The sequence below is a fragment of the Podarcis bocagei genome, assembly GCF_964188305.1.
Source record: "Podarcis bocagei genome assembly, chromosome: 14".
NCBI classification, from domain to species: Eukaryota; Metazoa; Chordata; class Lepidosauria; order Squamata; family Lacertidae; genus Podarcis; species Podarcis bocagei.
Window position 1 is genome coordinate 52,229,542 of NC_138139.1, and position 24,988 is coordinate 52,254,529.

Here is a 24,988-nt window from a genome sequence, read left to right on the forward strand (position 1 = left end):
GGGCTTTCAGGTCCCTTTACTGCTCATTATGCTTTCTCTCCTTGAAGGCAGAACTGCCTCTGGCTATGGAGAGATGGATGGCACAACTTCAGGAGTCCAAAGGGACTGGCATGACAGCTAAAGAGAACATTTCTCTCTTCCGTCCGTGTCTCTTCTAACCCACCCTGCTCCCCAAACACAGGCACACTTTCAACTACTGTCATAATTTGGGAGCCAGGAACAAAAGTCCTCCCTCAGTCCCTGGCCCCAGGGGAACTTAAACGTTCAAAAACATTTAATGGCCTTGTTCCTATTCTGCATATTTTTACAGGGCTGCCAAGCCTGTTTGTGTTCCCTCCGTCTCCCATTTCTTTCCTTGGCAACTCTTATTACCCATAAGTTTCCTTGCCTTTCCAGCTCTCATGCCTTCCCCTTTCAAAGGTGTTGGCCAAAGCTGTGCCACCACTACAAAAGCCACAATCCCCTTTTCTTTACAGAAGAGCCTGCCAAATAATTAGAAGCCATATCTCATGACTTGGGGACTTTGCAGATCCTAGTGGAGCACACGGGATGGAGACAAGCTACTTCCTTGGAGAGAGAACCACCAGTACCTTGTCTATGGTCTTTCCAGGTGGAAAACACAGCCAGCTCCCTGCAATGCCTCTGGCTCTCTAGCCTCATAGATGCCAAAGGCTCTTTAAGCAGCCAGCTAGCTCTTCCAGGAAGGCACAGCCTACCACACTTCAGGCCTTGTTGGCACACATACATAAAGCTTCAGTTGGCTCCCGCTCCCTACAGAGGCAACGTCTCTTGTAAATGCCTTCATAAGACCCCTCCAAACAATCCATGGTCTTGTATGATCCCTGCTCAACTGTTATCTCTGGGCCAAGTATCCTATGCCCTGTTCTGTGGATGCTTGAGAGTCAGAGTCTCCAATCTGAACTTAAGCTCTCTGCACCAGGGACTTGTGCACTACCACTCCCCTTGCATGACCGAGAGATGGACTTTGCTAGTCTTTACCTTCAGTTTCACATAGGCCCAGTTGAGTATTGCTTATAAATCAGAGATTGCTTAAACAAGCCAGCTTCATAAACCATGGTTTGAAGTTGGCTTGTTTGGAAGCTGACCAAAGATTGTCTGAATCTGTACCAAAGTCCTGCTCCTGGCTGCCCAGAAGGAGCAGAGGGGACAGGAGAGCATGCAAGTCTCTGGTTCCTTTCTCTTCCGAGTGCTAAACCATGGTTTACCATTTCATGCAAACTGGAACAGTTTTGTTTCTTTTGTTTGCATGGTTCCCAAGTTTGGATGTAACAGGAAACAGTGGTTTATTCTAAACAAAATAAGAGATTTTTTATGTTCCCTCAGGTGTTAAGAGGAAGAGAGGGGAATGTGTGAGCCCAAGGTTCACCATGGCATAGTCTCATAACGGTAAGCCATGACTTCCCATTATGTATGAATTAAGCTCCTATGTGGTCTTGAGCAAGCCATAACCCCCTCAGCCCCGTAATTACAATTTTGGGTAACATCACTGACCTGTCTTACATGACTGCTGTGATTAGGCACATTGATGATGGGTGGTTGCCCCTCTACAGATCCATTGAGCTCCACCAGATCACTCTTTGTCAAGGCCTCAATTATTTGATTGCATTTAGGCACACAGATCACTCTCTGTTGCTTGTGCTCTCACCATTGCCACCTGTTTAAGTTCTTTTTGTTGCCCCTCCCCCAAACCTACCTTTTTCTGGCAAAGTGGCTGCTTTTTCCAGAGTCATAAAGTTCTGTTTATTTTTAATTATTACATTCATCCTTGCCATAGAGTGCCCAGAGAGATTGTGAGATGTGTTTTTTTAAGCAAATAAAGCATAAGAATTCACAAAGAATCCATGGTGCGCTGTACTGTGCTTCAGGGAATGGTAAAGCTGTACTGAAAAAGGACATCTGAAGAGTAACATCTACCCTTTTAATATAGGTAGAGTTTAACTTTTTCTTCCTTGTTTTGCTTCTCACACAGTCATGAATCATAGAGAGGGACAAAAATCTGTAGATCCTTTGCTCTTGATGGAAGGATAAGTGCACTAGGTAGCCTTTGATTATTGCCAACCATTATATAGTCTCTTTATACAAAATCACCTCTGGCTCTGTGGACAGTAGATGGAAGCAATACCCCCACCACTTTGACTTAATGGTGACACTATTTATGAAGGCACTAACCTCTTCAAAGACAAGGCACCTTTTGCAAGACACTGCCCTCCCCAAGTCCACACTTTTAAAGGGAAAAAAAATGCCAGATCCTGTTCTTCCATTGGGTAACTCAAATTAAATACTTACATAATAACAAATGTAATACTCATCAGACAGAAATATCCGTGGTTGTAAGTGGCTTTAAAGCAGAACCTGACATTAGATGCTTAAGAACATAACAACATAAGAAAAGCCTGCTGGAAAGGCCAATGGCCCATCTAGTCCAGCTGTTCTCACAGTGACCAATCAGATGCTTGCGGGGAACCAGGAGACAGGACCTGAACACAAGAGCAGCACTCTCCCCTCCTGTGGCTTCAAGCAACTGCTACTCGGAAGCATTACAGTGGCACCTTGGTTTACAACCATAATCCGTTCCGGAGGTCTGGTTGTAAACCAAAACAGGTTGTAACCCAAGTCGCGCTTTCGCCAAGAGGCCTCCCCCCCAAAAGAGGGACACGCACTTCCTGGTTTGATGTGGTTGTAATCCAAAGCGGTTGCAAAACAAGGTACCACTGTACTGCCTCTGACCACGGACACAGAGCATGGCCATCAGACTAGTAACTCTGGTAGCTTTTTTTATATATAATATTTTATTAAGTTTTCACAATAAAAAAGCATTAAAGAAAGTATACCAAAACAAAGAAAATACAGAATCACAAAATACAATACAAAAATACAAACATTAAGCACACCAAAAGAAAAAAAGAGAAAAAAAGAGATAAAAACAGATATAATAACAAAAAACAAAAAATCCCTCTTTCTTAATTTCTCATCTTCAATTAACTTATTTTCCCGACTTCCTCACGTCTCCCGTTCTTGTATCCTTTTTTAAAAAAAATAATTCAGCAAATTCATATCCTATTAATTTATCTGTTATTAATCCAATCTTACATTTTATTTTGTTGCTAAAGCCCCTGCGATTCATTTCAATGTAACTTTGGTAGCCTTATTCTCCATGCTTATGTATCCATGTGCATATTGAGGAATCTACAGAATGAGCACACAATGGCTTTGACCTTGGAGAGTAAGCTTTGGATGATATTTTACCCCTTTCCAGCAATATCGCTGCTGCTACTAATAATAATCATCTCCATTCCCTGTATGAGTCAGAGTCCATAACAAAAGACTTCATTATAAAATTAAAACATGAAAGCAAAACAATGATATAATTGCTTGTAATTATAGAAAAAGCTGTATCATAGAAAATTCTACAGCAGGCATCCCCAAACTCAGGACTCCAGATGTTTTGGGACTACAACTCCTATCATCCCTAGCTAACAGGACCAGTGGTCATGGATGATGGGAATTGTAGTCCCAAAACATCTGGAGGGCCGCGTTTGGGGATGCCTGTTCTACAGTGATGGGTTTTTTGTTTTAAAAGATACAACAAGCAAAATGAAATCCTATATGGCAGGGCTGGAGGATCATGGCTGCATTAGCATCCTGTAGGCACCTTCCAGGAGCTGAATGCCGGTGACAGGAAGGTGTTTGGAGCTCCGAGGTGACCTCCTCTGGGCGCAAGACTGGGCGATATGTAGGGAGGTCCTGGGCTGCCCAGAAGACAAGGCCCCCCTGTTGACCTCGCTAATGTAGTTCAAAGGAAAGCAGAGCAATACACATTTGGCATCATCTTAGTTGCAGGAGTTGCTGGAAGGAGGCATACAAGACACCATCCAACTCCACTCCAGATTTGTGTAGGGTTTGCTCCTTAGCCTTTTCTTCTCCCAAAAATATTCTGCAAGTCAGTGGGTATAGATAGTTCCTCAGAGTTTACTCTCAAAGCCTTTCTCATGAATGAGTATAGTCGCAAGGCTGTGCAGGTTGGGATTTAGAGATTTCCTTCTCCTATGTGGGCTACCCTTCCAGGCTGATGAGCCTCATTTGCCCCTCACTTCCCTCTACAGCTCATGCAGAAACTGCCTTCTTGACCACTGGATCCACTATGGGTCTGATTTGCTCAATCCTCCGAGGCCTGTCTTTGCATGCAGTGGAAGTCCCTAACTCAGCAAGGGATTGAGATCCATCATTTACTTTCACTCTCACCCTCACCTGGCCAGCTGAAACCATTCCTAAGGCAAAAAGAAAGAAACAGTAGGCTGCAAAACTCCAGGATTTCTGTACATACATGCACAGTATCTCCATCTTTTATCCTAACAAGCAAAACATACTATTACAGTTCAAGAAGCACTCAAGGAGTGCATACAGCAGCCCATGCAAAAGAGGCTGAGGTCTAGTGAAAGGGGGCATGGCCAAGGGAGAGTCCCAAGGGTCAAGCAGAAAGAGCCAGAGGGCCTCATTTGGTGATAAATAGAGGACACACATAGGTCTTTTGTTCTCCCAAATATCCTGTATCATTACCTGTGTGGTGCGCAAGGGAAAATGGGGTTCCACTGAGTGCAACTGAGGGTCTTCTGCAAGAACAACTCTAGCGTGAGTGGCTCATGCACCATATGTGAACATTTCTCCTCTTGCACTGATTGCAGAGAAAGTATAAGAAACCAGCCATGAACATTCTTAATGCCACCCAAAGCCCTTTCTAGCACACTCATTTAATAGCACTTGCGCACAGCCTCATGAGCAGAGCGGGCGGGCAGGCTGGACAGTGACTAATTTTACTGTCTCTGGCTTGTCACTTCAACAAGATTAGATTATTTTAATGTTAATTCATTACCCAATTTAATTCCAATTAATAATCTCTATTACAAGGGTTTACCATGGCAGCGATCACGAGTAAATTTTCTGCTTAAGTTCTGTTCAGACAAAACGTCTAAATTCATGACAAAGCTGTCAGTTCACTTTGCAATTGATAGTTTTAAAGAAAAAGATTTGAGGCTTTCAGACAATGCTCAAATCACACTGTAGCTACAGAACGGGCTGGTTGCTCTGTTCATTATTATGTGTTCTAAAAACACAATATCACATTTCTACAAGACTCATTTAGGTTTAAGAAGCCCATGTAAATAAAAGTATGTACTACCTCTTAAACTATTTGTCGCCTATCATAAAACATTGATGTGTGACTTACGTAATTAAAAAGCAAACATCAAGTTTAACAATAAAACAATACCCCCCTCCCCCCCAAAAAAAAACCCCACAGGCACACAGAAACAGCAACAGGCATGATTATCATAATCTCTCAAAAGCCTGAGAGAAGAGGTATGTCTTAATCTGGGGCTGAAAGGATGTTAATATTGGCATTAGGGAGGCTCTTGCTGGGGAGTAAAGAAGCTGCCATTCAGCACTCCAGATTATCAACAGCAGTTGGACCTAAATGATAATGAAGTTTCAAGCACACATATTCAGCTAGAGGGAAGGAAAAATGCCTAGAGGTATGTGTGTGCGTTCAAGAATCAAGTGGTATATACATTTTGTTAAATTAAATTAAATAAAAATGAAGGAAACATCGGTATCAGAGTTCAGCATTTGCTGCCACCAGGTTCACATTCTGGGGATGCCCATGGAATAACCCAGTCAGAACACACAGGAAAACTCACAGAGTCCTGGGTATCAGTCAAAAAGGCACAGTTAGCTTTGAATTCATAAACAAGCAAATAGTCCAGTTAACGTTGGATGCCCAACAAAAAATGGAAAGCCTATGGGGAAAAGTTATCAAGAATTGGGCACAGTTTGACATTTCCAAGAAGCAGCAGTGGCAATGGGAATACTGGAATTCTCTAACTTGTATGATGATGGTATCAAATTTGGCCAGCCAGCAGCTGAATTCTTTGCAAATCAAGGAAAGATGTGCAAGCTTATCTCTGCTTTTTCCTGTGTCCTTAGCCATTACCCAGTGCATATTATGAGTGGGCCTCATTCTCTTGAATGAGGGAAGCTAACCTTGCCAACAAAGGTCCGTATAGTTAAAGCTATGGTTTTCCCAGAAGTGATGTATGGAAGTGAGAGCTGGACCATAAAGAAGGCTGGTCGCCGAAGAATTGATGCTTTTGAATTATGGTCTGGAGGAGACTCTTGAGAGTCCCATGGACTGCAAGAAGATCAAACCTCTCCATTCTGAAGGAAATCAGCCCTGAGTGCTCACTGGAAGGACAGATCCTGAAGCTGAGGCTCCAATACTTTGGCCACCTCATGAGAAGAGAAGACTCCCTGGAAAAGACCCTGACGTTGGGAAAGATGGAGGGCACAAGGAGAAGGGGATGACAGACGACGAGATGGTAGGACAGTGTTCTCGAAGCTACCAGCATGAGTTTGACCAAACTGCGGGAGGCAGTGGAAGACAGGAGTGCCTGGTGTGCTTTGGTCCATGGGGTCACGAAGAGTTGCACACGACTAAACGACTAAACAACAACAACAAAAACCTTCCTCTCACAATGCCGTGACTTCCCAAGACAACGTGAGGCTTTGTCTAAGCCCCTCTTGGCTGTTGGGCAAGTGCAGAGGTTTAGTTCAGGCACACCTGCTCTGGAGTCTTTGTGTGGGAAAGACAAAACTGCAACATCCGAAGTACCTGGGAATGGGGGTGGGTGGGGAAAGAATATCAGATTACTCTTGAATGAAGCATCTTAAGGAGTTGAGTCAATCACCCCTAACCACCACAGAAACATATTCGCTCACTCCCACACATCGACACTAGACTGACACAGCCGAGAGACATGAGTAATATATACTTCCAAAGGGTTTGCCTTGCTTTCACTCCTTGTCATTTCCTGACAGGAATTAATTGTCAAGATTGATCTGCAGTGCAACAGACCTATTCACTAGTGACTATGATTAAACAGGAATTCTATAAGGGGTTGTACTAAGGCAGCCAAAAATAAAATAATCAGAATTATTTAAGTTGGCATGAGAAATAGTTTAAAAGCATGCGAGGTACAGAGTGAAATACAGGAAATTGAGACTAAGAGTAAAGAACACACACACCCCTTCTTGCATTTCAAACTGTTATCTGTCTGGAACCAATAATGTCAGCTACTTCTTCACTTCAGAGTCCAGACACACTTGATGGGTACAGTGAATTATGATTTATTAGATATTTCTGTAAAGCAATGGATAGATAATGATCCCTTTTTTAAATTTAATATTCATAGTTATGATTAATGTATGTATTATGAACAGTAGCCCTCGAAAGAAAATCTTCTAATTGTTTTTAATTAGAATATATATAATTATTCAATAAAGTTTCTTTTGAAAATGGAAAAAAACCTGTCACAAACTGCTTATCTGAACTTTTGTTTAAAGGACAAGAGAATTGCGAAGAGCTATTCATCACATAACAACCTGACTTTGGCCAATGCTGTTTCACAGGCCAGGTTTAATAATTGAGTCCAAATCTCTGGAGCATTGCAGCCCATTCTGAATAATGGAGCCACTGCAGCTCTGCCCCATTAATAAGCTCAGGACCATCTTGTTTGCCATTTTCACACCACAAAACGGGGAAAGGGGGAGGACCAGTGTTCATAAGGCACACCGTTCAAAATGCTTCTTCTCAATAACCATGTCACCCGTTTTAATAGAGACTATTACAAAGCAAATGAGAGAAAAGCACCACTGAACTCCATGGCAAGTTGCCAAGATCACGATACAGCCTCCACTAGCTGTGCTCAAAGAGATTTAGAGTCCAGCGTAACCTTGATTTTTAATGGAGTCGCATTTAATGAGCTTTAGCACCCATCATAAAAATTTCCTTATTACCTCGCCCACAAGTTAGAACCACCATCAGCGGGCACATGGTGCTTTCTTGTCTGCTCAGAAGGTTTAATGGCAGCCAACACATTATCATCAAAGCCATCAGCAGCAGCATCTTTAATGTTTGCCTGATTATTTTTCGTTCCTGTAATTATAATCCACTGAACCTTAAATTTAAACAGCTATGGATCACAACCAGCTTCCTGGCTGGCTATGGTACACCCATACTTCTAGCCCTGAGAAGATGGGGCAGCTCAGTACATAATGCCTAGGAAGGGTAAGCCACCTCCTTTTAACCCACCCAAATACTTTGAAGGTATCCCTAAATTCCAAGGCTCACATCACACACACACACACACACACACACACACACACCTGTATCAAACCAAATGCTTCATCTAGCCCAATTTCCCACAATGGCTGGCTAGATGTCTCCCAGAAGTCCATAAACAGGGCATAACGGCAATGACCTACCCAGGCTGAACTGCAGAAAGCAAAAATAATAACAAGAATTGGGGGGAACCTTTGACATGAGCTATTCAGACAACCACCTGTGCTCCCTCCAAATATTTGGGAATCTAGTGGAATTTGTCGGTCCAATGCATAACAGGCCTAGAGCCACCCCTTGTTTGAGACATGCTACAAAAAGTCGATCACATGGCACAAACTTTTAGAGAGGTCAGGAGAAGCCAGATACATGGCTGAAGGAAAATTGGAGGAAATGACAACAATGAATGATGAATCAGAAGGCTCAGACATTCAGAGGGAATGGAATCGTAAGAGCAGATTACACCCCAGGGTGTCATTGGGACAGTCACAGGCGAAAGCTCACTGCAGTGTTCTTTCTATGACTGATACGAGGCAGTAACCAGTTCCTCAAGCACTAGGTGGAGGGGACGCTGAACAGTTCAAGCCCTGCATATGTGCATTTCGAGGACTTGGAGTACATTTGCATCTGACTCATAATGTGCTTAAAGGTAAAGGTAAAGGTACCCCTGCCCGTACGGGCCAGTCTTGACGACTGCTGCTTAATTAAAAGTGAACTTGCATTGCCCTTGATTGTCCCATGACCATAAGCTGCATTAGTGTGGAATCCACTCTTGCCACACTCTTTACATCACAGAGAAATCCACACTTGCATATGCCCATTACAGTGGGAGCTTCACAACGACAGAAGCTCATGCTGCAGATCTGTGGCTATGTAGAAGGCCCCATTTCAACAATGAAAGACTCCAGTAAGAAGAAAAAATGTGGATGCTGGATCAGACCAAAGGCAAATTAGTCCAGCATTCCGTTCTCCCAGAGGTCAATAAGATGCACAGATGGGGAGCCCACAAGTAGGACTTCAGCACAATGGCACTCCCCCAAACTGTGTTCCCCCAGAAACTGGTATTTGGAGGTATGCTGTCTCTGACGCTGGAGGTAGTACATCGCCGTTATGACTAGAAACCATTGATAATGTTACTATCCAAGCAGGTAGAAGACAGGATTGCTTGGGTCAGCTTTTTTGCCAAGTGTTCTAGATAATGATGGAGGAAGCCTTAACAGTTCAGGAATACAATACCTCAAGGACCGCCTCTCTCCATATATAAACCAACCCACACCCTGCGATCATCATCTGAGGCCCTTCTTTGGGTGCATCCCCCATGAGAGGTCTGGAGGGTGACAACCCAGGAACGGGCCTTTTCTGTGGTGGCTCCCTGTTTGCGGAATGCTTTCCCCGGGATGCTCGCCTGGCACCTTTATTACATAGCTTTAGATGTTAGGCAAAAAGGTTCCTCTTCAACCAGATGTTTGGCTGATTAACATTCTATAGCCTTTTAAATTTCTTTGTGGGAAAGGAGTTATCGCTTTGTTTTTGTTTTATTATGTGTTTAGCATTTTCATTTTGTACTTTTATGTTATGAACTGCCCTGTGATCTTCAGGTGAAGGGCGGTACACAAATAATAAATAAATAAATAAATGCTGAGTCCACGCAGAATTTCTGCCTCATTATGTTACAAGTTTAACAAACTATCTAAATTGTTTAGTTTGTTTGTTTAGATCAGCAATCTAAATTGTGCAATATAGGTTTCCACTGGTGCCTAAGGTTGTGCAAAACAGGACAGTGCCTAAAATGATGCCCAGATATTGTCAATGCCAGTACTAAAGGTCACTTGAGGGCTAAATCAAATTCCACTCGTCACCAGCCCACAGTAAATCCAAAGCACAAACAAGCCCTTTGGGTCATGAACACATTAAGACATGCTAGATAAAACACACGGCCACACTTAGAAATGAATTAAAGAGAGGAATTCAGCAATAAATTACAGTACAAGTGACCCAGCTGCTCAGTTTGCTAGGCAGGGACAGCCTTGGAGAGCAGGACCCCCCCACCCCCGCAAATGATTGAAAATGTTGACCTGGACCATTTGCTCTTTTTTGAGGAGGAGGAATCACTCTGAGGTTGGGGGAGGCCCTCCGTGAGTCACAGGAAAACAATAAATTTGCCTTTTAAGTAAAGCTAGATAAATTGGTCTATCATCTCTTCCTCCTAGCTACCACTCCACTACCTCCAACTGGCCAACTGAAGCAAATGCTGATGATGGGGACCTTTGGAAGCGATTTACCCCCCCAACCCCAAAAAAGCTATTAAAAGAAAAGGTTTCTTGTCTGCTCTTAGGATTGTTCATATAATTAAGACTCAGAGACTTTCATCACAGGGTTGTTATCCTGATATGCCTTGTCTGCACTGAGCAGGGACTGGGGCATTCCAGCTGCAGCCAACTATCTTGGTTCATTCACAAATCACTTTGCTTATCTATCTAAGGAACTCCAAATTCCACCTGCCAGAGATTAACTAGCCTACACTTGTTTACACAATCCCTCCCTCCTGGATGAGAAGCAACCCGATATGTATCAAGGATGGTTGGGCCATTTTTCAACGACTAAAATGAACTCAGAGATTGCAGTTCTTGCAAAAACAAGGTCCTTGTTAGCACAGCACAGAAATATATGTTGTCTCTGTAAGCAACATCCATCCACCATGTTCCTTTTATTGCTGCTACATGCCTGAACCCTCTTAGCACTGCATAAACCTTGTCCCCAACTTGTAGTCAGAGACATCACACACACACACACACACACACACACACACACACACACACACACACAGTTCAAGAAGGACACTGACAAACTGGAACGTGTCCAGAGGAGGGCAACCAAAATGGTCAAAGGCCTGGAAACAATGCCTTATGAGGAACGGCTAAGGGAGCTGGGCATGTTTAGCCTGGAGAAGAGGAGGTTAAGGGGTGATATGATAGCCATGTTCAAATATATAAAAGGATGTCACATAGAGGAGGGAGAAAGGTTGTTTTCTGCTGCTCCAGAGAAGCGGACACAGAGCAATGAATCCAAACTACAAGAAAGAAGATTCCACCTAAACATTAGGAAGAACTTCCTGACAGTAAGAGCTGTTCGACAGTGGAATTTGCTGCCAAGGAGTGTGGTGGAGTCTCCTACTTTGGAGGTCTTTAAGCAGAGGCTTGACAACCATATGTCAGGAGTGCTCTGATGGTGTTTCCTGCTTGGCAGGGGGTTGGACTCGATGGCCCTTGTGGTTTCTTCCAACTCCATGATTCTATGATTCTACACACACCCCTGCTCTGACAAGGCCTATCAGCAACACCTCAGTCTTCCCCTACACTGACCACCCCAACCCTGGCGGAAGAATTCTGTAAGGCTCAGAAGTCTGCTCACTACTTTGTGTTGTTTTGTTTGGTACTGACAAAGGTGTTATCCTATTTGGATTTTGTGCTCCACAATGGAGCACAATGAGAAGTTCAGTTCAGCTACAGCTCTGTGTGCATCTTAAAACTGTGTATATATTTTGGCTGTGCTCTGAGCAATGAATGGGGTGCCACTGCAGAGGAAGCAACGATTGAGCATCTGGATGAAGGCAACATAGGTGCAAGCTTAGTGTGTCCTCAGAACCTTTGTCACATCTAATGCAAGCCTATGTTCAGATTTGGCCTTGAAGGTTTTCCGCAGCACGCGTCTTCCACTGGGAACTGGGTTGGGTCAAAGTTTACATTTCTTGGGAAATATCACCTCCTTTCCCCATAAGGGACTCCTCAGTTATATGGCCAGAGACTCCTGGTGAACTCACTCTACTGTGCAATAACCCCTGTGGTGAGCCGGGCAACTGTCTCCAGATTAAAAGGTAAAAGTAAAGGTACCCCTGCCCGTACGGGCCAGTCTTGACAGACTCTGGGGTTGTGCACTCATCTCACTCTATAGGCCGGGAGCCAGCGCTGTCCGCAGACATTTCCGGGTCATGTGGCCAGCATGACTAAGCCGCTTCTGGCGAGCCAGAGCCACACACGGAAACGCCGTTTACCTTCCCACTAGTAAGTGAGTGATCCCTATTTATCTACTTGCACCCAGGGGTGCTTTCGAATTGCTAGTTTGGCAGGCGCTGGGACCAAGCAACGGGAGCGCACCCCGCCGCGGGGATTCAAACCGCCGACCATGCGATCGGCAAGTCCTAGGCGCTGAGGTTTAACCCACAGCGCCACCCGCGTCCCATCTGTAATCTCCAGATTACAGATCTCCAAAGTCACACTTCTTATGAACACACATGTAAAATACGGGTTCATGTGTATAGGTCAATAGACAACAAGCAGACCTTTGTTTATCAGGCAGAGGTATCATTTAAGGAGGGTGGATTCGGGGAATCTCCCTTTCCACCCAGGAGCATTTATATAAGCTAAACACTCTAAATCGCTAGGCTGACTGTGACTATAAACAATTAAATGGTTCTCAATGCACTCTGAAATGCTGCCCTTTGCTACACAGCAACACTATGATGAATGAGTAATTGACCAGGAAAGCGCATACCTGCAATTTCTTGAGCTGACTGGAGACTTGCCGCCCCCTCAAGTTTTTCTGGGATAGAGTCTCCTGCTTCCAGGACTCTGACCAGCTCTCTCAAGCGTTGGCATTCCTCCCGCAGATGTGTTTGCTCCTCAAGACGCTGCTGCTTAGCCAGGCTTGCTGGGTTCAAGCTGAAGTGGAGCACTTTTGTTTTACTGGGATCGTGATAGCCCTACAAAACATGGGGAAAGGAGCTCATTAGGACTGACAAGGTCAGCTTACTAGAGAGGATTACCCACAACCACAGCACAGCAGTGCAGGCAGAGGGGAAGCGGAGAACTGCACACAAGCATTTCAAAATTAGGATTCAGCAAAGGCTGACCTATCTGTTGAAGTGAGAGTTACCTTCCAATAAGCTTGTCACCTGGAACTTATTCCCATGGTCTGCGTTCATGTAGTTAAAAAGCTTTCCTGGCCAAGCCTCCCCCACTCCTGGTGAAACCGGGCTGTAGCACTATGTGGGACGGCAGGTGGTGTCCCCCTCCTCTCCCCTTGCAACCATGTCACCATTGTGCCCAGGTTGCTTGCTGGTGGCACCATCCATTCTGCAGGCCGCTTTCCCGGTGTGCGCTTGCGACAGTGTCCACTGCCATTAGGAAGCCGCCTTAATGAGTTTGCCAGTCCTTTCTCCCCCATTATGACTTTGCTCACATACACAACACTGCAACATCCGGCTGGCCCTTTCCTGCACGCCTTCTTTGCCGTGGTGCATTACAGCCCTGAGCATGTCTACTCAGAAGTAAGCCCTGTTGAACTGGTGCCACTTTCTCCCAGGCAAGCATGCATGGGATTGCAACCTGGGCCTTGATTCTGCTATTTTAACATGTGAAATTAAAGGCTCTCCAGAAGAAGCAATCTGTCAGGGATTCTTTAGTTGTGACTCTTGCCTTGCAAGGGGTGGACTAGATGGCCTTTGGGGTTGCCCTCCAGCTCTACAATTCTATGATTGTATATGAACAGTGACTGGCAAGGGGCATTTTTGCTTAACTTATCAGAAGATAACAACAGTTGAAATTATTATAGGATAATCCCAAACTCTATGTCAGCCCAAGAGTGGCTATTCATTCTAACAAAGCGTTATTACTGGATCTTTTGCATTTGTCTGTTGTATATGTTGTTGTTGTTGCTGCTGTTTTAAGTCAAAGCTTCCAAACTGCAGCAGGGCACAGCACCAGACTAATTTAGTACTGTTGTTCTCTTTCATCACAAAACTCAAACATGGCCGTTGTCACTGAATTGTGTCGGCATTTCCTGAGCAAGCTACTAAAAGGCATTTCATGTTGCACTTTCCCCAAGAGGTGAAACACACACACACACACACACACACACACACACACGAGAGCAGTTTAGCTGATGAGCCAGGTCCTAGAATAGCTGATTAATTTCCCTTCAAAGTGAGACAACAGTGAAGTTAAATTTACGTCTCCAGAAAAAGCAGGCAAAGAGCTTTGTTTAAAAAGAAAAACGAAAAAAAGAGCAATGATTCTGTTAGTCTAGATATAGAGTCTCAAAGGCATGTCACGTGATCACATTTTGCACATATGCACTAAGAGTTTGATTCACACTTGTTCCCCAAGTGTGGTGTTCAGCACGCACACACCGGTCCCATGTGAACAGCTCTCTTTGCTTGTGAGAGAGTTGCCAACAGCAAGGAAAGGAAGTGAAGAGCAGGAGACTCACGTGCGAGGAGGAAGACCCACACAGAGTGGTGGGACCATGCCTCCAGTGGTTCAAGGAAAGGAGGTGATCAGCTCAGCCCACCAGCTAGAGGCTTCACTAACTGTCCTGACTATTCAGCCTCCACAAACCAGCAGAACACCATTCCAAATGCCAGGCCTTGGAGGTTGGAATGAGACCATCTGCCTGCTACAAGTCAGTGTGGTGTTGTGGCTGGAGTGTTGAATTAGGAGCTGGCAGACCAGGGTTCAAATCCCCACTTGGCCATGAAGGTCACTGGGTGACCATGAGCTGGTCACTGCCTCTCAGCCTAATCTACCTCACAGGGTTGTTGTTGTGGGATTAAATGAGGAGCGAGAGCGCCATGTGCGCCACCTAGAGATCCTTGGAGGAAAAAGTGGGATAGAGATGCCATAAATACATAAAATAATAAACAAACTCTCCCGCTCAGTGATGCTCATATAGGATGTACTGTGCACAAGGGCCCACAGGTTATAAGGGGCCCAGCAAACCCACAAAACTCCCTTGATTTGGTCTTTGGAAAAGTTTAATGTTTATTGGTGTTAAAAATCAAAATATTAATATTCTAACAAAACTTTGCCATATCAATTAATATTACATATAAAGACACATGTATAATTTATATACATCCTGAAGTTATGTACTTCATATTTAATTAAACGCCTTTTCATAATGTTTCATCTCAGATCAGAAGGTATGCATTAGATACTGGTGTATGAATTATATATACAGTATAATCGAACTAGACTGGGAGAGGAGGGATATATTTCACACAGGGACCCACAACCAAGTTTGGCCGCCACTGGCCCTGACTCTATCCACCCAGTCGGTAAAACTCAAGAGACTGATGTCCAGTGTTTTTCTGCATCCAGGAGCTGGTCCCTTGGGGAGTGTAAAGGGGACAAATTTAATCCATTTGCTGAAACTGTCTTGGAGCATTTGGTAATGGTGACTGAGTTTCTCATGGCCCCTGTGATTCTCAATAAAGCACGAGATGCTCAGGTGGAACTGGCAATTTGACTCTCTAGCGGCACTCAAAACGAAAGCAAAATGAAGCTGGCAGCAAAGTCAGAGCAAAAAAGAAAGCCCTTCACAGGGCTAACAAAGAGCACAAAAGACTATGAGGAGCTGCAAAGTATCCATTAGATGAAAGCGGAAAAGCTTGATTTGCTTGATTTATTGGAAGAGGGGGAGGGGAGGACCTGGGGAGGGGGCTGAACGGGCCTCTCCCTGCCTCTCAATCCACCCCTTGAGACTCTCCTGAGCCCATGCCCTTTCCCCAAGCCACACTCTCTCGTCACAGTCCCTGCTCATTGACAGCCTTGCTCCACACCAGGGGTCAGCAACCTTTTTCAGCCGTGGGCCGGTCCACCGTCCTGGAGACCATGTGGTGGGCCGGACTATATTTTGAAAAAAATATATGAACAAAGTCCTATGCCCCACAAATAACCCAGAGATGCATTTTAAATACTAGGACACATTCTACTCATGTAAAAACACACTGAATACCGGACCGTCCGTGGGCCGGACTGAGAAGGTAATTGGGCTGGATACGGCCCACGGGCCTTAGGTTGCCTACCCCTGCTCCACACCCTTGGAGTGTTTGGGCTTGGCTGGAATGTGTCCATGAACTGGAATAATGCCTCTTACTTGCCTGGAAAGAGGGCAGAGGTGAGTGTGTGGCAGTGCTGTGGCTATGGGGGGGGGAGGCAGCTAGCCAGGTTTTTTGACCCACGTGATGCCTCCAGAGGGGTCCCAGCCTGTGTGTCTCTCTCTGTGTGTACATAAATGTGCTTGGGTCCCCCCCCCTCAAAAAACTGGGTCTTTGACCCACATACTTTTGCCCCTCGTATGTGGAAATCTGACTTTTTGAGTGGAAAGTGCCTACTGTCCCAAGTAGGAGTAATGCTCATTGCTGTACCCACTTTTGCCTCTGGGCCCACCAGCCCACCCACCCACCCGAAAGCTGCTAGTGAGAAAATGCAGCGCCCAGGGCAAAAAAGTCCCTTGCCACTTTGTGATCTGCATTGAGCCTCTGTGAGAAAAGTCATGCAAACCTCCAAGTTTTTGTTTTAAAAGTAAGAAACCAAAAAGTCTTACATCGCTAACTGGGCAGCTGTTTGTACACTCGGCTTGCTCAATAAGCTGAAAACAAAGTAGCTAGTTTTACTTTGTTTTCTTTTTCCAAAGAGCAAAATGCATGGTCAGAGCAGCAGCCCGACACTTCCCTGGCCAGCAATAAACCCTTATGTAGAATCTGTACTATGGCTTATGATTTCACAGTTGATCCATTTCAAAAGCAAAGCTGGAAATATAAAAGACCATTTTTCACTCCTTCCTTTCTCAGAGGTGGCAGCAAACACCATAGAAGCTTATAGGTTAAATATCTCACAGCTGTTTTAGTGCCCTCTAGTGACACGTATCCAGCCGCTCAGACACCTCATTTAAACAACAGAGCACAGCTATGTAAAATGCCATTGGGGGCTGGGTCCCCGGAAGGTATTAAAAATCACCAGCACAATGCGAGACTTAAAACCTCGCTCAAGCAGTCAGTGCCCTGGAACTGTCATAAGGCAGCGAGGGGGAGCATACAAAGGAGGATTAGTAGAGATAGGCTGAAAGTGCCCTGTGTTTGTGTGAGACCATTTTGTCGGCATGTATGCCATGACAATATTCAGGGGCAGCCAATAACAATGCATGTGCCTGCCTGCCTGCCCCCATCCCCTCACTGAAGTGGTAAGATACTGCAGATCAGGACCAAGTCAGAAATGGCCATGACGTCTATTTGTTCTGCCACTTCTGCAAACTTTGGAAACTGTGTTAGATTGCAAGGCATCTACCTCTAGGAATCTGAGAAGTGCAGGAAGCCAAAATGTTTCACCCTCTCAAACAAGTCGCTGATTTCAAGGACTACAGGTAATGCATTACATTTTATGGCAACAATTGTATCAGGTATATTAGGATTTACTTCTGCCCCTGACTCTACCTGGATCTAGCACAGTGAAAGCTTCCCTGTTCACACTGATAACATGTCGAAAATGAAAATGAAATAGAAAATGTGAATGTTACTGAACGTTAAGCTTTTCAAAAGCTTGTAGAGTTTTGGGAGATGGCTGGGGAACATCCGCACCCTCCCTTCAGACAAGCAGCCCAAGACACAGTCCAGTCAGCCCACACATTTGTGGTGCTAAGACCCACGATCTTGTGATTTGATGCCACCACTGCAACATAACACATACTTGAACTAAATGCTCTGCCCCACAATGGCCCAACTTGAGGTACCAACTTGATCCTGCTGGTGAAATAAGGGAGGCACAAACAAACAAAAATTATAGGTGCCAGCCTTTGCCAACCAGATGCCTTACAGATGTTTTGGAGTCCCATCAGCTCCACCATACTGATGAAGACTGGTTTATACCTTTCCTGTCACTGCCTAGAGCAGGGGTGAGGGTACCTCTGACCCAAGGACTACATGCAGCCCTCGAAGTCCCTCTGTTTGGTCATCAGGACCTTCTCCCAGTCACACTCCTCGCTGGTCTTGCCTCCTTGAGTTTTTGCCTGGTGGGAATGTGCCCTTGAACTCTGACAATGCCTCTTCCTTCCGTGGGTGGAGGATAAAAAGGTATAGAAATTAGACAGCTGTACAAAGGTTAAATTTACATGCATTGCTCCACTTGCTTTTGCTTCTGGCATCACCTGCCACTGCCACATGGCCCTTAGAAAGGAATACGACCCTCAGGCTGAAAAAGGTTCCCCATCCCCATGACACAGCCTAGATAGTTTTCCAGTTTCCACCTCTCTTTCTCTCTCTCTTATCCCATTACATCCCCCTCTTTTTATAGCACAGACCTTGCAAGAACATGCACTTGCAGGCATCCCAGGTTAGGCGGTGGTGGAGCTCATCCTACTCTTACATGGTTCTCCACACTCAAGTCATTGTTTGGGATAGATTACACTCCATTTAAAGACAGACGCCTGCTGGAAAACACATTGCGATTCCGAGCCAATACTTTAGGGCTGTAACAGAATCCATCTCATTTTAAATTTCCGGGAAAGATCACTAATGTAGTTCTATCATCTGAAAGCTCACAGCCTGAGGATGCCTTCCACTGTATACAACTGACTGTGGAGGAGCCAGAAACACTTTGACAAAGGGCCTGCAGAAAAAAGGACAACAGAAGCTTGGAGTCCTTTTGCACTAGCTGCTGAACCAAGAGGAACAGAACAGATCCAGTACCTTCCTCAGTGCAACTGCTTTATGGTGACACAAACACACAGAGAGACAGGATATGTCTTTTACAGCCTGAATTCTGCCTTCTCTTCAAGTAAGGAGATCTTCTGCAGACCTCTTCAAGTAAGCATAAAGCCAAGGAGTGTCTTTCATAAAGGAAAAGGACAAACTTAATACCAACTGGCAAGTTCTTACCTAATAAAGCAGCTCAACAATAAAGAGAAAGCACAGGTTGTATCTTAGGGACGAAGAAATATTTAAGCTGCCTTATTACTTTGCTGACAAAGATGTACAAGGTCAACAAGACAGGTCCAGACAGACCTTTTTCAAGCAATGGTTCAAAAAGTCCAAGATGGAGTCTGTCATATCAAATTGGGATTTTCCAAAGCTGTTCATCCTTGGTCCAGCAGTAAATAAGTTGTGCTGTTCCTACTCAGGCATCAGGTCAATTATAAATGCAAATGTCAAATACAAATCAAATCATGACTGATTTTCTCACCTGGGCCCATAAGTGCCTGACTGCCAGATCCAGCATCTGGTTCTCACAGCAGCCAACCAGATGCCTATGGGAAACTGACAAGCAGGATAGCTGAGCAGCAGTCCAGCCCTAATTTGTGCCCCTAAAACCCATATGACCAAATCACACTTAAGGCCCCCTGTGCAACAATTCAATCAGCATCCTGGGAATCACATGGCACAAGAGCAGCTAACTTCTCCATGTTAGTGAAAAGCTTTGACATTTTTATTGAGAATTCCACTAGGGAAGGGACAAATTCCCTTGTTGCTGCTCCCATACTCAATTCAACACCTGATGAGGCAACTGGATAAGGCAAAGGAAATGAGGCAATTTCTGTGATGGAATTTTATACTGTTTCAAATAGCAGCAGGTGGTCACGTGGGGAAATTGCTAATAATCCTAACCCAAAGCAGTACATGTCCAACATACTTACATCAAGTGAAAAGGAGGGCACAGGAGAAAGACTTGCAAAATGCTGTTAGTGCCATACATAAGCTCTAATACAAAGTAGGTGTAAGTCCTAAATAACTGTTTCAGAACTATCTCTTGTTGACACTGCCTCTTTCTGGAAGTGAACCAGAGTAGGTGGTGTCTATCTGAAGCAAAATAGCTTTTGACTAAATGAAAAATCTTTCTCATCATCTCCAGGCAGCTGTGATATACAGACATGACTGGAGCACTGTTTTGGAGAGAAAGAGAGAAATGCCGTAATAGAAGATCTACAACCATCTTGCAGGAAGAATGGCAAAATATAAGGTTTTGACAATTCGGAAATCATATCAAGGAGAGGTTTGTTTGTTCGTTTGTTTTGCAACACCACATTATGCAGACACTCTGGAGCTGGAGCTGCTTCTCCCCACTAGTTGAGAGTGGCGGGATGTGCATCAGGGACACAGAACTTGTTTCATTCAGTGTTTTATTGAGCATTTTTGTAGTTTTGAATGCAATGATGGTGGGGAATAGATAATGCAGAGGCAGAAACCAATGGAATTCCTTGAAGCCACCTCTAAGGAATAAGGTTGACCTGGTACTTCAGACATGGCAGGCATGGGCAAGAAAGGGCACAAGTCAGCCTGATCTAACAAATTGCTTGAGTCACTCCTCTCAGGTGTGGCTGACACAAGCAAGCTTTGTGAATTAACTTTTCATTGAAAGCTCTTGGGTTTGTTTTAAATCTACCACTAACCTGATTCGGTGCTCTAGCAGGAAAGGCATGTCAATACTTAAAGAAGGAAGAAAAATAAAACCCGCTGCCATTTCCCCTTGTTGACCCTCATGACTACCTCATTGGTCAAGGCTTTGCCTTTACCCTTTCTTGCAAATGAAACAAAGGTCATGCAACTGTAGAGTATTTCCTCATCTCTCTCTCTCCTTTTCTTTTGTTGCCAAAATGTATTTGTAAGCTCCTTGGAGTAAAGATGTGTGGGGTGTGGTTAAAACTATACTTAGTTATCTACATTTCAAGTTGGATTTGTCGTGTTTTAAATGTATTGTAATTCACTCAAAGTCACAGGGATTTAGAAGTTCAATCAAAACCAGAGGGTTTTCAAAAAAAATGTGCTTATGCTTCAAGTTTTTTCTGTTGAAATCAATGGCTTATTCAACCTTGACTGGATTGTGACCAATATCCAAATAATCTTTGAAGCCATTTTTCAAGGAAGGTTGGGAACAGTTACCTTTCCATTAATGTTTAGAGTCAAACTAGATGTTACTTTAATTGCACAGTTAGATCCATTGGGGGGGGGGAGAGATTTAATTAGCTTTTTAGTAAGATGCTGGGTGCAACATTCATTTGCCACTGCAGGGCACACGAAGGAGGTTAACCCTTCCCACCTTAACTATGATCCCTACAAAAATTTCCACCACTATGGAGCAGGTACATGATTTCCATTCCCCAGCCACTGGTCTCTCAGCAGCTTTTTCCTTGCAGAGCATCAAATCCTTCCATGCTGTGTTGATTCAAGTGAGCCTGGCTGGGTGGGGAAAGCACTAAACAGTCGGTCTCGTGTTTGTATGGATTTGCTCTCCCTTTGTGATTGCTTTGGCTTAGTCCTCAAATGTTAAGGAGTTGGATGAACTCATCCCTTCAGTCATTGCATGGCAACTGCAAACGAAGAGTAATCCTCTCCCTAAAAACTCAGCTTTGCTGCTGCAGCAGCTCCTTCATTCTGCTGCTTTGCTCAGGCTTGTCCAACTGATTAGAGGAAAAGCCTAATCTGTTCTTATCCGAACAGCATCCCCATCTTGCCCTTGGTACAAAAGGCAAACATGCTCACCAACCACCCAACTCTCTCTGTTATGGCATATGACCACACCCAGGGGATCAAGCAAAGCCCTCCACCCAAATGACATGTGCACATAAATGACTGACAAGTAAACAGTACAGCCAGCACACAGGCAGAAGTAGGGGACAGAAGATGTCTGTCTCACGGGATTCTAGAACTCCTGGTCATCCAGTGAAACTGACTGGCCGGAGAGTCAGGTAAAATACAGTATTTCACGCAACACCTTTTTTATGGAAATTCACTGCCACAGGATATATAGCAACGTCCACTCATTTAAAAGGGGAGTAGACAAGTTCTTGCAGGAGGGGAAGTCGACCAGTAGTTAGTAACCATAACAGACCGCCCAGGTTCAGAGACACTGAATACCAGTACTCAAAGGGCAACAGCCAGTTGGAGGCCATGGCTTGTTTGCGGGCTTCCTAGGAGCACCTAGTTGACTGCAGTCTGAAGCCAAATGTCAAAGCAGATGGGCCTTCAGACTGAGCCAAAAGGGAATATTATTTTATTCTTACAGGAACACCAGCAAAACACAACGTCCAGGATCCAGAGAACTGACAGCAACTTCTGTGCACTGAAGGAAGCATTGGATAAAGGTAAAACAAATAAGCAGGCATTTGCATCATACAGGGAGCCTGCTGCCAGAACCAGTCCTATCATTAGGCAGAGTGTAATCACAGCAGATTGTTAGTTATTTGATTACTCCATTTTCATTTCCAGGGAGATTTTCTGCCTCACATGCCCCAATAACTTGGCCGTACTTGTGTGCTATGCACCTTCGCTGGGAAGCGGGGAAGAGAATTTACTGTTCTGCCTCAAGAAGCAAAATGCCTTGTGATGATCCTGCCTGCTGAACAAAAACAGAGGGCAAAAAAGTCCCACTGGTCCTGCACTCAGTTCTTTGGATCCCAGTCAGTACCTTTCTAAATGATCCCCCCCCCCTTCCGCCCTTCCTGCCCATGTTGACTCCAAAAGAGAAACTTAACCACTCAAGCCAACTCCCAGCTGTGCAGCATAATTCCTTCTTTCATGTTGGACTTAATTCTGCGTTTTCCTATAAAGCTCATTTCTGGAATTAATTCAGAAGGGATTTTAAAGGGGATAGCCCAGGAGAGAAAAGTAGCACAAATCCTCCAAGCTAGCCTGGAATCCTTATTATTCAAACATGAAGGGAAGAATTATAGTGCAGTATGGGGTAGAGAGGCCTCCTCTTTCTAAATGATACATCTCTTAAAGGAAAGAGAAACTTCAGTGTAATGAGCTTTACTGCTTAGGACACCTAATAGTCATAGTGTTGTGTTTGGTTTGGTGTGTTTTTTTAAAAAAAAATATTGCCTTTAGAAGGGGAAACGGGAAATGTGTTATTATTACTAGTAATGTTAGAGGAATGATCAGTCAGATCAAAATTTGTCTTAAAAGAACTCAGTCTAGTAATAAGAGACCCCATAGGATGTAGGATCAAGTGTTTCTGTTGATCCAGATGCTATTATTTTCAGATTAAGCAGAACCATAGCATAATTCTTCACTGAGCTGACCTATGCAAAATCTAAGAAATCTCTTTCTCCTCTTTACACTCTCTCTCTCTCTCTCTCTCTCTCTCACACACACACACACACACACACACAAACACACACACACACACCAGGTCCTGTACTCAGATTCTCAATTCAGTTTTTGTGAAAGGCTTTAATGTACACAATACACAAGTCAGTTTTCAAAGCATTCAGGTTAAGAGGTATTGCAGCAATCTAAGTTCATGGCTACTCATAAGCTAAGATGTTGTTGTAACAATTTACACACTCCCCAAGCTCACCTTTTGAAAAACAGTTTGCGTCCCGAGTCACAGGACTAGGCAAGAAAGCAGGCACTCCTCCAAGTAGGTTGGGTTTTTGTACTCGGATGCATTTGTCTCCGCATCCTTGGTGACAGGGCCAGCTCACTGTCTGATTTATCCCCAGGTACCTCTTGGGGGTTTGGGGGAGGCAGTCTGATGGGATATGGTGCTCAATCACCCACCCACCCCAGCAGCGCATGAAATAATACAGAAAGTTATTTCTGTATTCTCATGCGCTGGTATTGGTAACTGTTCTGAGATTCACTGTGAAATTCTGTGTGGGTCCCTTGACTCTGTCTATGACTTGCTAAACCCAAGAAGTAAGTCCTATTTAGTTCAGTGGAACTAACTCCCGGGTGTGTAAAGGACTGCAGCCTAACCACAGCAATTGCAACCTCATTAATCCAGAACTTAAGTGGCTCTGACAACCACTTCTGTCAGGCAGAACACAACTAAGATAAGAAGGTAACTGCTGGATGAGAGCAAAGACTGATCTAGTCCAGCATCCTATTCTCACAGTACCCAACCAGATGCTCAGGGGGAAGTCTGTAAGCAGAACTTGACGTGTGTTGTGACAGATGGTTGCATAGTTTATACAGGTCACAGAATTAATCTTTCCCTAGAACAGAATTTGGAATTCCTGAATTGGATGGATGGATGGATGGAGGTTTAGCACCAAGTACATACTGCCCTAGTTATACAGAACACATCACATCTACATGGGAGACTATTAGCTTTCATTTCAGTTTTGTACACATTCCTGCCTGTCAAATTGGATCTTAGTCTTGTGCACACGTACTCTGCTGCAAGACCCACTGAACCCAGTGGTTCTTAGTTTAGAGGGAAGATTCATGATAGTGAGATTAATCTACGAGTGATACTTTTTTTGGAAGGCAACTGTCTTATAATTTTAGCCTTTTCGTTACATCAGCACTAGCATCTCAGCTTTGGGAAAACAGTGACCAGGATTTTTGGATGTTCTTTTCAAGTTCCCGGTGAATTCACTAAATAAAAGTCAGTATCTATGTTCCATCTACAGTATTGCACTTATTACTCAAAATCTTTCCCCCTCTCTTCACTTCTATAGGGAGCAGCACTCCAGGCACCAGTAAGTGCATTTTTAAATTTATTTTTAATGCTTACAGCACCATTGTTGCAAGTGCAAAACAGTGAATAGCTTGGAGGCTCCATGGCTAGGAAATGTGGTCACTAAAGGGCATGTTTTTCCATTATACAGGGATTTAGGGTGGACTCGCATTCCATTGTAAACTTCTATCCCCCTGAGATAATCCCCTTGTAATGAAACAGTTATCAGCATCTGGACAGGTGTTAAATGATGAGCTGCCAGGGGATTATCACCTCCCACTCCTCTCCTGTCATGAGCAGAGGAGGTGGAAGGAGACAGCATAATAACCACACTTTGCCAATCGTCCTTCCATGTGAATGCCACCTTCCACCCCTATCACAGATATGAAACCAATAATTTCAGAAACTATGATCAGGTGAAGCTAGATTACAGCCAAGTTTGGCAATGATTTTAACGTATGATGGGAGGAATCGTTTGGACAAGCGATTTCTGTCTTTTTGTGACTTGATTTACTAAGTGTATGGTTGGGTCTTGCTTTGGAAATCTTGGGGCATCTCACAT

At 44.3% G+C, this 24,988-nt stretch overlaps 1 protein-coding gene and 1 long non-coding RNA gene across 3 annotated transcripts in view; one reads left to right on the plus strand and one right to left on the minus strand.

Moving 5' to 3' along the window:
- Positions 1–24,988, minus strand: part of MAD1L1 (mitotic arrest deficient 1 like 1) — a 456,900-nt gene that overhangs the window by 169,973 nt on the left and 261,939 nt on the right. For both annotated transcript variants that reach the window (XM_081169503.1, XM_081169504.1), the window contains exon 16: positions 12,743–12,950. In XM_081169503.1, the coding sequence (XP_081025629.1) occupies positions 12,743–12,950 (208 nt within the window). The remainder of the gene's footprint in view (positions 1–12,742; positions 12,951–24,988) is intronic.
- LOC308573160 lies at positions 19,892–24,449 on the plus strand. Its single transcript, XR_014001977.1, has 3 exons — positions 19,892–20,013; positions 22,024–22,102; positions 24,428–24,449. It is a non-coding gene; the product is annotated as an uncharacterized lncRNA (long non-coding RNA).